Source organism: Poecile atricapillus, chromosome 1, assembly GCF_030490865.1.
Source record: "Poecile atricapillus isolate bPoeAtr1 chromosome 1, bPoeAtr1.hap1, whole genome shotgun sequence".
NCBI lineage: Eukaryota > Metazoa > Chordata > Aves > Passeriformes > Paridae > Poecile > Poecile atricapillus.
This window is the reverse complement of record NC_081249.1, coordinates 129,625,797-129,637,992: the sequence shown is the minus strand read 5'-3', so window position 1 is coordinate 129,637,992 and position 12,196 is coordinate 129,625,797. Positions and strand designations below refer to the sequence as shown.

General features: G+C 38.7%; 1 protein-coding gene across 6 annotated transcripts in view; it reads right to left on the bottom strand.

The window, feature by feature from the left end:
- NELL1 (neural EGFL like 1) overlaps nucleotides 1-12,196 on the bottom strand; it is a 317,342-nt gene that overhangs the window by 272,470 nt on the left and 32,676 nt on the right. For all 6 annotated transcript variants that reach the window (XM_058828276.1, XM_058828293.1, XM_058828281.1 and 3 more), the window contains exon 4: nucleotides 4,551-4,721. In XM_058828276.1, the coding sequence (XP_058684259.1) occupies nucleotides 4,551-4,721 (171 nt within the window). The remainder of the gene's footprint in view (nucleotides 1-4,550; nucleotides 4,722-12,196) is intronic.

Here is a 12,196-nt window from a genome sequence, read left to right as displayed (position 1 = left end):
CATACAAATACATAAATATCTATTAGTACTTTTAAATATCATAATACATAAACATACATAAAGATCTGTTAGTACTGGTTATTTAAGGACAATGATGCAGTTGCTCTAGCTGAATCTAAACATTCACCAGAAAATCTCTGACAAAACCTTTTTACCTAAAGCAGGGTGGCACAGATCCTACCAAAAGCAGGCAAGTTAATATCCAAGTTACTTTGAGCACAGGTTTTGCTTGGGCATCAGTAAGTAGTACATTTATAATTAATGCCATCTTTTCATTTCTCTAAGGTTTCAGAACTTTACTAGAATGTTAAAAGCATGTTAGCAAGTGCACCCATTGCTTCTTATGTCAGTTTTCTGAGATACATTTCTCGCTAGAGGTTACTGTTTAGGTCCAGCATGAAAGCTCTTCAAGTAAGTGAGGAGAGTCCAGTGACATTCAACAGGTTTCCAGTCTGGACTTTAAGGTATCTTTTTTCTCTCCCATGAAGATGGGCTGAGAAATTTGAGGCTGTTCAGCCTTGAGAAGGCTCCTCGCTCAGATGACCTTCTAGCACCTTCCAGTAGCTAAAGAGGCCGCAAGAGAGCTGGAGAAGGACTTTGGACAAGGAAACAAAATGACAGGACAAGGGAAAATAGCTTCAAATCAAAGTTGGGTGGGTTCAGATTAGATAATAGGAAGAAACTTCACTGTGAGGATGGTGAGGCCCTGGCACAGGTTGCACAGAGTAGCTGTGGATGCCCCATTCCTGGAAGTGTCCAAGGCCAGGTTGGACAGGGCTTGGAGCAACCTGGTGTAGTGGAAGGTGTCCCTGCCCATGACAGTGGATTGGAACAAGATCAATTTAAAGTCCCTACCAACCCAAATCGTTCTATGATTCCTGAGTTAACAGCTCCAAGTTCTAACATCAAACTCAGCTACATTTCCCACTCCTTGTTCTTGAAGGAGCACTAAAAGGAGCCAGTAAGATGCAGCAGGACGTGTACCTGGACAAATAAACTTCCTTTGATACATGCGCTTTCCCCTTCACGTGACATCTCATTAGAACAGAGACTATTGCACTGTTTTAAAGGTTATGTTTTAAAGCACTACAGGTCTTTGCTAGTTTCCAAGTACTTTTCCCTAGCCTACCCAGGTCTGAAAAACAAAGTTGACTTTGAACTGAATCCAAAAGATAATAAAGTACAAACGTCAAAGCAATTTTACAAATCAGAGTAATGTGGGTGATAGGGCTGGGAAGAGAAAAAGTAGATTTGACTATCTGTTTACAAATTAAAAGCTTCTTCTCCAATGCTTTCTGATCAACTGCAGTTCTTGGAGGCCAGAGACCAGCTTTGGGTATCACGGTATGAATTCTGTAGCAATACTAGGTTGTGACTGGATATTTTTCCAATGCAAACACTTGCAATGCACTCTCAGGTACAGTTTAATTTTAGTAACATTGCATTCACAAATCAATCACTCACAATAGCCTTCAAAACATATAATACATTACCACACCCCTAAACAAAAGAAGTAATGCATTTATGCAAATTGAGACATGTCTGTAAGGAAAAGATGTAGCAAAGCCCTAAAGAAATACAGTAGAAATTCAAGGCATTAATTTTGGCAGTCAATTTATTTTCTTTTCCCTTTTTGTTTTGCTGGCAAAAACAGTAAATAAAAAGCTGAGAACTTCTTTAACTAGATAGGTACACAGGAAGCTGAATTCTTGTTCTGATGACACCAAACCTCTGCAGGAGGTGGGACAGGTGAATATAGTGCATTCATATCCTGCTTCCTCTTGTTCATTCAAGTCTGCAGAAACACCACTTCTCATTGGGCATCCTGAACTCTGCTAAGAGCCAGACACCGCAGCAGCCTAGAATAGTGACATTTACACGTTAAGTCCACACCTCTACTCTCTGGACTCTATTCACACTTTCAGCTGCAGCTTTCTTAATGTAAAGAGTAAAATGTGACTTCCTGATCAGTATACAGAGATGTTAACCCAGTTGAATGTTGTTACCATAAGGTGCCTTCTTCATTAAATACCTTATGTCCAATGTTGTTGTGACAGCCTTGTTAAATGCCACCTTGCCTTGTATATTGCCTCTGCTGCTCCCGCCATCCCCTAATGGCAACCAATGACATTGCCCAGTATGTAGATGAGCAAATTCCCGTGGGGGTTAGCACCGAGAGAAAGTGGAATTAACATCTAAAGACCCCTAGAATCAGCGAGCCATGGCAGAAAATGGACTCCAAACTACGTCGAGGGGCAAGGGAGAACGTTGAGCCACTTACTGATGTCCCGGGCTACATCACCATAACTATGCAACACTAGCTATGCATGAACAGCCTAGGTTTTCAAGGGGCCAGTGTCTTCCCGGGGACTCGCGTGAGCACGGAAGCCTCAGCTCTGCCATGCAGCAGAGCTAAACATCTCTTCCTCTGTGTCATCAGTCGGGAGCAGCGGTAGTGTGTGCAGTCCCTCGCCACCCTCCCATCTACAGCTGACCTCAATAAAGGCATTAAAAAGGAGCTGGTCTTCTTGCCCATTCTTTTCACATAACACTAATATGAAGAAGGTGTAGGGCTTTCAGCAGTGTTCAGAGGTACTGCTCATTTACTTGCTCTTCATTTTCACAGCTTCGACGTTTATTGCACTGTCATAAGAAAATGCCAAGATGAACAAGACGTTGACTCATTTTCTGAGTGCAAAGATATAAAGGGTTAAGATATAATCAAACTAACACAAAAATTCACTGAATTCTCTAATTAACTGAACAGTGATGCCACAGCTGACGAAGGAACTTAGAGACTTCCCCATCTCTTTTCCCCCTCTCATTTAAACTTTTACTATGATCTGTCCTCAAGTAATGCTTTCAGAACTATTTCCATTACTCTTCCAAAGAAGTTATCATGTAACACCACAATACACAGCCAAATAGAGACATCTAAGTACAGATTTATGCTGGAAGCAACCATAGGACATACCACCTTAAGGGACATGGTTAGATGGATCAGCCCTGTTTAGAACTACCTGACAGATTGCTGGACATATTTGTCACTTTATATGACAGCACATATCATTCCATAATTGTATTTATCTATTTCTGCCTTTTACTGTAAAGAAAATCAGGTCACAACCATGACTCTGTGCAGTTCTCCTGTCCCTGGATAGAATTCTGCACCAGGCAGTCATTTTGTGTTGTCTTCATTTTACATTCTGTGCAAGAAAGCAGCCAGCTAAACAATCAGCTAAAAAGGGTCTTCCCAAAACACATTTGCTGTTCACAAAAAAAAAAAAAAAATCAAAGTAGATAACAAAGAACTTGTCCCAAAACCCAGTATGTCAAATAAACAAAGAAAAAGCTTTCTGTTGAAAGCAAAGAAATAGAAAAACAGATAAATTATGGGAACATAAATTAAATGACTGAAATGAGAATCTTTGCAAACTGTAGATTTCATGCCTCAATGAAATTAAAATTACTCTCAGCATTTAATTGCTTCTAAGGTTCAAATAAGGTCCAATAAACAACATTCCTTCAGATTAGATTTTTCAGTAGTTAATGGAGTTGCAGAAAATGGCTGTACCATTCATCTCAAAACAGTATCTCAATTACTTGGGTCAAAATTAAAAATTTTTCAAATGTTCCAAAAACTGCATACTCCTATAATATTCATCTAAGTTTATTCTGCCTGTCTAAACAAAATGAAGACAAAAAAATCTGCTATAATCACCCAATCCATGTAAGTGCCACAATACCAAAATGCATATGCTGATCCTCTCACTGAACACGAAGGATTTTTTTTTATTCATTTTGGTGCAATAAGGTACAAAAGTAATGGTTTGTTTTCCTCATTCATAAAGCCTATTATGAAAGTCCCAATCTCAAGCTCTCTGACTTTCCTCATCAGCCACTAAATCTGAAGTCTACAATACATTGTGAGATCAAGTCACAGGGCAAGAGAGAGTCTAGGTTTGCTGTTTTTCATTCCCTGAAATCCTGGCAATATGCCATCTCACAGCCTTCACAACTTCTAATGGAAAAGACAGAATGTCCTTCAGAAAATAAAAAACATTGGTGCCAGTCATGCAAAAAGAAGCTTCCAGGTCTCTCAGAAGTTTCCAAATGGGGCAGCACGTGGAAAAATCAGTAAAAGCTACATTGTCTGATTATGTAAAATAAAATTAAAGTGTCTCTGATGAATCTATTTATTCTTCAAGTTCTCAGGTATGCCAAGTGAAGCAGTTCACAACAGAACAGACTGCACATCCATCCATCACACTTAAATGCAATCACTGGCAAGCATAACATCAGCTACTGCTTAAACTACAGAGATGCATTTAATACTCCCCCATCAGCAATCAACCTTTTCTGCATTTGTTCATAATCACAATGAATTGTTCCATTTTAATACTTTGTTTTCCTTTTGTTATCCCATGGCAGTTTAGTGTGCTTCTTGAATGAGGAATGAGGAGAAAAAAAAATAAATCTTTTCAAATTATATTCCTGTAATTAGAGATTATTTTTTAAATAAATACAAATTGCAGAACATAGTTGCTTACCTGTTGCAGTCCACATGGAGCAGAAGATGGGATGCACTAAGTGACACAGCAATCTTATGCCACTGTCCATCTGCCAGGCGGTATGGGAACACCTCTGTTCTTGTCTTCCCGTTAAACCTGTAGTGATACCTGATCTCATCCCGCAGGCCACTGCTCTCCAGTTCAAAATAGCTGCATTGAAAACATGAAGAATCAGTTTCACTCTGAGATATCATCATTGTCACTTTCTTCTTAAGTGATAAGATTTCTTTAAGCAAACATCACAATCTAAAGAAGTTACTCAGCATGGATTAGCTACTAATTAGTTTTTTTAAAAGAAGAGACAAGGCTATACAATTCAGAGCAGTACAAAACCAGAAATACTAATTACATGAAAACAGCTCAAAGTACCACTTGTTAGCCCAGGAAACTGGAGTCTTCTTTTCAACCATAGAAAAATACAAAAAAACAAGCTTTATTTTTTATACCAAAATATTTTGTATGACTGCAGGCTTTGTAAGAAATTGAAAAGTAAAGAATGGTGTATATATATATCATTACCACAAATAAAAAGCCATTAAGGTAAGAAACCACCAGGTAATCATTAAATTTGTATTTACTACTTGCACACCCAGTTAAAAAACCACAACTGTTTATTTTTAGGACTCCCCTACATGCAATTGTGCTTAACTCATTTTCTGACTTCAATTGTTACTGCCATGATTGTTCAGCTTTACAAGGAAAGGACAAAACCTCCCAGCTGGATTAGGTGTCTCCACATCTGGCATAAACTATGCAACAATCACAATCTTCATACAGCTGTCAGACTCACAGGAGAGCTAACAAAGTGTGGTTATTAACTGGCCTCACAGGGGTGGGGGGGGAGCCAGTTCTTTCTCTAGGATGAATTTAGCTCTTCCAGGGCACACTGACAGTATACATAGTGAAATCTTCTCTTAGACCTCACCAAGTATTTGCATCATACCAAATCTTTTTCCTGCTAAAATGAAGCTGTGTATATAGAAACAGGTGATACAGACGTCCCTTTATAGTAGAAAGAGCTCTACAAGAAAGTGAAGATGTTAGATTGTCCAGACAGTTTTTTCCCATCTACCTCCACAATGTTATGTTTTTCCCTACCGGCCAACACAGATTTAATATGGCATTTGAGAGATAGGTGCTGATTTGGGGTAGGGTGGGAAAAATTACAGTAATGAAATCTACTTCCCAAACATAAATGCAACACACACCAATAAATATTGGAGCATCAATTTTCATTTTCCCATAAGCCTTTTACATCGCTTGGCAGTACATGGGCCCTAACAGCCTGTGTGCACAGCCAATGGGGGTGTGTACTTCTTCAAGATTACATCTTCCCAATGAAGCTGAGGGTTTCCAACATAACTGGAAAGCAGAGTTCCTTGGGAGGAAACTTAGGTGATAAAACACTAGCTGGAAATATGTGTAAGACAACACAAGCCCTCCTCCATCCTGCTAGTGCCTTGTCATCATATTTTTCATGCAACATAAAAGCATTACTAGATCGCATGAATCAAAGACTCAAGCAACAAAGTGAAAAACACAAGGAGGAAAAGGTAAAACCAACACTGAATAAAAACACAGCCGGCATAGGTACAAACAAATTACATACAGTACAGAGTGGGAAAAAAAAAACAGGCTGTGTGAAGGAACTAGCACAAGGAGAGCAGAGAAAGAGGGGTTTTCTAAAAAGTAGAGCAGAACGTTTAACTACAGCCAACACCCATTAAAATACCTAAATTAGATTCACATGAAATCTGGAGAAGATTTATTATTTCAATGCTCAGTAACAATATAGTCAATATCCAGAGGATAATCCTGATGGAGATTCCAAGCCAGAAGAGCACTAGGACAAGTACTGTCAGTGATGTCATAATTAATCATTTTATAATTTCCATCTGCTGTCACAGCACAAAAGGAAGTGAGACAGAAAACTAAAAAAAAAAAAAAAATGAGGGAGAAGTACATAACATTCTAGTATCTCACACATAAAGTATTTGTGCCTATATACATATAGAGACATATGGTTGATCACAGAGGCTTAAGGGCCCAAAACAAGACAATCTACTGTTGCAGGAAGCAAATTGCTTCCTGAGGTCATTCTTCATAATCTCCAGTAGCCACAGAGCTGATCACTCACTACACAATGATTTCTTTGTTAATGTAAAGGCAACAGTACAGCCCTGGAAAGGTCAGTCAGATACTTCATTTAATCACATCTGTGCTCTATTATTTGTCCAGCATAGGGAATTGCAAAGCTTCTCACTTGACAAGCTTTAGTGTCAATAGTTACCTCAGGACTGAGAACAGCTTGTTGCTTAAGGATCAATCTTGTTGTCAATCTCCTGACTAATTTATATAGTACAGAACAGATTACTTAAAATTTCATGAAATAGCTAGTGCTAACATTTTTATATTTGTGCACCTAATGCACTAAGTGCCACAGGACTGTATTAAACACCATGTTTTACCACTTCAGTGGCAGGAAAAGCAGGGTGACAGCAGACAAATTCTGCACCTATTCTTCACCACCCTTCGACAAGTGCAAATCACAGTTACACTCAGAGAAATATCAGTGAACAACAGACAACAAAATCACAACAGCAGAAACTAGCTGGGTTACCCAAATAAATATCTCTCTCTCTCTCTCGTATTTAAAAAAACAAAAGATAACATAAACCAACACTCTTGCATTGACTTTATTTTTTTTAAGATGCAGAAATTCACACTGAAACATTGATTACACAAACACCTCATGATGTTCTCAGTCCAGAAATTGTCTTTTCTCTACCAGAATATAAGTCACATGCAAACAGCTTTCTCAGTAGCAAACATCTTTTCTTTCCTCCTTCCACTAGACTCTGGGGGAAAGAAGCCTCTTCCAAAGCAATGACAAAATGACCATTCACTCTTGGAAGTAAGTGCACTTGTTCTGTTTCAGAGTTCTAATCTCCTGATTGGGGAATGGAAGACAAATGAGGGGAACAACAAACTCAGGCAAGTAATCATCAACCAGTGAGAAAATAATTGGTACAGCCAAAGGAAATAAATGGATTTTTTTTTTAATTGCTATCTCATCTTCAATTTCAAATGCCATTGTGCAAAACAACAGGTAACAATGAGGAGGGGGGAAATTAATAGAAGCTACCATACAAGAGACAGGAAAATGAACTGATCTCTAACAGGTGTTTTGGAGGTACTTTCCAGTATTTTGTCAGGAAATAAAAGAAAACAGTACTAGAATGAATCAGGGTTCCTGAAAAGACCTGCAACATCTGAATATATGCATCATGAACTTTCAATGCTGCCATGAAATCCATACCAAAAGCCCAAGAGGTATTCCAGAGTATTGTGACAATTTCTGATTCTGCATCAAATCTGCATGAAGCCTGTGTCAGCCTGCCCTACAGTTAGGGCCCTGCTATCCTCCCCTCCAGACCTTCTTCAAGGAAGAAAGATGTGAGACAGTAATCTCATCCACTTCTTAGCATGAGTGATGGTTTCTTGTTTTATTTATTATTTCTCAGCAATAATTTATACTTCCATATATTTTAAGTAAGGCATAATCAGAAGTTAACATGTATTTTGACAGATGAAGTTCTCACAACACATGCATTAACAAAGACTGTTTTTATGGAACAGCAACGCAATTTGACTGCTGAAATTCTCCCATTAATAGAATTTTTCCTATTTGCTAAGCATATAAATTACTGCTGGCTTCTTTCATACAATAATAGAATTCAAATGCTCTTTATAGGTCTATCTGCAGTCTCTCATTCAAATCCCAATATACAAGAGAAAAACACTGCTAAATTCAGACTGATTTTATGCATATAAAAAAAAGTTGGGATATTTTAAGGTCATCCAATATGCTTTCCAGAAGGACAGTATTATTCCACAATTTATTCAAGATACTTTACAATTCGTTCTGACAGTTTTTGCAACCCCTATGTACCTCACACAAAAATATTGTTTGGAGAGGATAAAGCTTGACAAAATTATGTTTAATGACTGTTTTTTCTTCCCCCTTTCTTTTAGTCACCACCACAGTGACTAAACCATACATTTGGCTGATCATTACACTTCCAGATCAGGAGAGAAAGGTTTCTAAAAGTATACTTTCAGTTGGAAACATTTGCTGTGGATGTAATTACCAAAAAAAAAATGGAAAAGTCACTATCAACATTATATAAGAACATGTACAACACCTGAAGCAGAAAAGGCAAAATATTTCTGTAAGGTGACTTGTCTTAATTCATCATCTGCATTAAAGAAACATATCCACCTATTCATCATCTCAACCCACAGAAGTGATCTTATCCTGTGGCAAACACCACAAAGTTTCATTCAAAGACCTTATTGCTGTTAGATTATGTAAGTGGCCAAAGGAAGGACAGCTCACAGACTATGGATCCAAGAAGACAGGGCCTCAAGAAGAATTGTGGGATTGGTTTCCTCCAAAACATCATTAGGGTACACAGCACTTTATTTCCTGATCTTCACTAACTGAGTAACTATGACCAAACACTAAAATATCCCACAATGCAGACAGCAGCACAATTGGATAAGCAGATTAAATGCTCCTGTAAGAGCTTTAGGAACTAAAGCAGAACTACTTTTTGCATTCAATTCTGGCAACCTTCCTCTTTATCGCATTCAAACATAAATAAAGCAGAGCTATCATTCTGACTTTACAACTTCCGTCATCCTTGATCAAGTGCCAAATGAAGCCCCACAGCCTCTTTCAAGAAGCAGCACCAGCACTGATAGCAGATGCTCTTGGAGCTACTGAACAGATGTCCCAGGGCAAAGCAGCAGGCACAGATGGCATCCCTGCAAATATGTACAAACTTGGGGTTGCCATCTAGTCAAAACATTGGGCATCTGCTTAACATTATATGGGAGAAGGTCACAAAACCACAGGAGTTCAAGGATGGAAGCCCCATTCACCTTGTACATGCAAGGCCATGTCAAGCCTCCCAAATGCTGGGGGAAAAAAACTGCCATAAAAATTAGACTGTTACTGCATATAAACTTCTGGAAAATATTTGAGTCTGGCCAAGGCACAATTTTTAATTTTTTTTAATAACAGTGAAAATTCAGGAAAAGTCGAGAGATCAGTCAGCTATAAATTGTAAATTCAGCAAGCTTCTGAAAAAATCAGTCCATTTGGACTTGTTTGTGCACATAGCTTATTCATTTCACAATAGCACTGTGCTATTTCATGATAAAAATGGCTTCAGGCAAGACTGTGCTTTAACATCTTTGTAGAAACACTTCTTGATGTATTTAGAAACAGGCAAAAAATCTGCATCCATTATTACAGAGATGGCAGGATTTTCACTCTACAGGGATTCTGTGATGAATCACAGGCCATTACTCCCTTGGCCTTTTGCTCTTCCTTACCACCAAGTGAGTCTGTGTGCACAGTGGGACACTGTGTTGAATGTGCTGCCAAGTGGCTCAGCCTGGTCAGTGTCATGAAAAAAACTGAGATCTTGTTTTAACAGTCCTCAGTGCAAAGCAAATCAGGGCAGGAGCAGCTACTGGGCACTGTGCTGCAGAAGCTAGCAGGCATCTGCCCAAGGCACTGCCCCTGACAGTGATGAGCCATGGTGAGAAAAAGCAGTGCCTCTGAAAGAAAAGATACATCTCTTCAAACGGAAGGAAACACTTTGCAGTTGTCATCACAGCTCTGTGTGGATGCAAAACCAGAACAAGTTACAGCTGTCAAGGCAAATATTTCAGTAGCTTCCACAGGCACTGTTCTTGTACCCTAGCTACATAAAGTGACAGGGCAATCCCAAGCTCTGAGCATTAAGCATTGTGAAACATTGGATTTTGAAGAAATGCTCTTAACATGCTCAAGCACACAGATCTATTCCTCAACTCCATGTGCATACTGAGGAACACATTTTGTACAGTGAGAGTCTTGTGTGGTACAACTCTTACTGCCACAGTGGCCCTGGATAGTAAGACAGTGAAGTTTCCTTAACATCCATACTTTAAAACCACCCAAAGCTACCTTTTACATCTGGTTTAAATACAGACAGACCCAGAAGCTGCACAGAAAAACCATACATGGCAAATTGTTACTTATGCGGCATTAAAGACTCACTGCTGTGACAGAGACTACACACTGTTATCACCAAAGTCAGGCTGACATCAGGCAGCACAAAAGGTGTTGTGAATAGAAGCATTACCTGAGATAATGAAATTTGTTGCTAAAAATCAGATTAACTTTCTAGAAAGTGAAACACAAAAGCCGAATCCCATGTATTGCATCACTTACTCTATTCCTACTCTATTCCAAAAGTATTCCTTCTATGCAAGCAAATCCAATATAGCCAAAAACGTAATACTAAACACTTTCAAACCTCCCAAGTAAAAGCCTGAAAGTGCACCATCACTGTGCTACTGGCTACCTAAATAATATTCTTCCAAATGTTTATATCCTTTCATTTAGAACAAAAGGAAATAAATCCAGTCAATTACACTACTTTATTTTTCTGTTCAGACTACTCTGAGGACAACAGTAATTGTGTTCTACCAGCCTAGCTTGAAACATTTAACAATAAACACTCCCACACTGACACCTTCTATTAGTATTTATTTCTTAGGTATTAGAATATTTATTAACATTTTGTCTTTTGTTGTACCCATCTTATACATGGCAGTTGGGCATGCAAGCTGCAAGGCATAAAGCATTTTTGATGTGTTTGTGTACCTGCAACTAGGCAAAGGTCATCCTAATACAGATTTACTTTCCTCTTTGATTGTATAAAGAAAAAAGTAACCTCATGTAGTGGGTTTAGAACTGGCTTAAATCGCCAGTGCACCTACTAGAATTATTTACTCATTTCCTGCTGTGAGATATTAATTAGGAGGAGGGCAAAGCAGGCTCAAAACTTAAAAGGTATAAAGGAAACTTTATTAACAGAACCAAAAGAATAGTAAGAATCAGCATACAACCTTCAAAATGCTTCACCTCCCCTCCCCACAACCTCTTTTCTTTCCCACTGACAATGTAGAGACAAAACCTGGGATTTTGAATCAGTTACCAGCTCTACAATGGTCTTTCATCAGTTCTTGTAGGGAGAGGAGTTTCTCTCATCATGCCATGGACACTTCTCCTCAGAAACAGTTCTCTTGTGGCATCAATATCACAGCGAATCTACTGCCCAGGAAAGGAAAATTAATGTTCACAATGCGATAGTTCCTCCCATGCCTTGCAGCTTTCCCAAAGCTGCATTCACAGGCCATGTCAACTTATGGGGTACTATTTTAAAGATTAGCTGTTCTAGCATAAATAAAAACAAAAACGAAAGTTCTTTTATCTCTGGGAAGAGAGGTTTTTCTTTTATCCATGGGGCAAAGTTTCTCATCTCTCTCTGTTCAAGCTTATTATATTGTTCTTATTAGGTAACAGCTTTTCAGCATCTACATGCTCCAGCACGAGTGCCCTTTTCTCATGGGCTGTGGGTGAATGCTGTATCCCCCCACGCACTTTATGAATTACGGGGAAAAAATGAAGTCTGATATAGCAAAAAAAAAAAATCTTCACCACAGCCATACAAAGAGAATTTCAGCCCAAGACCAAGGTATCTCCTTAATCCCCTTAGTCCCTC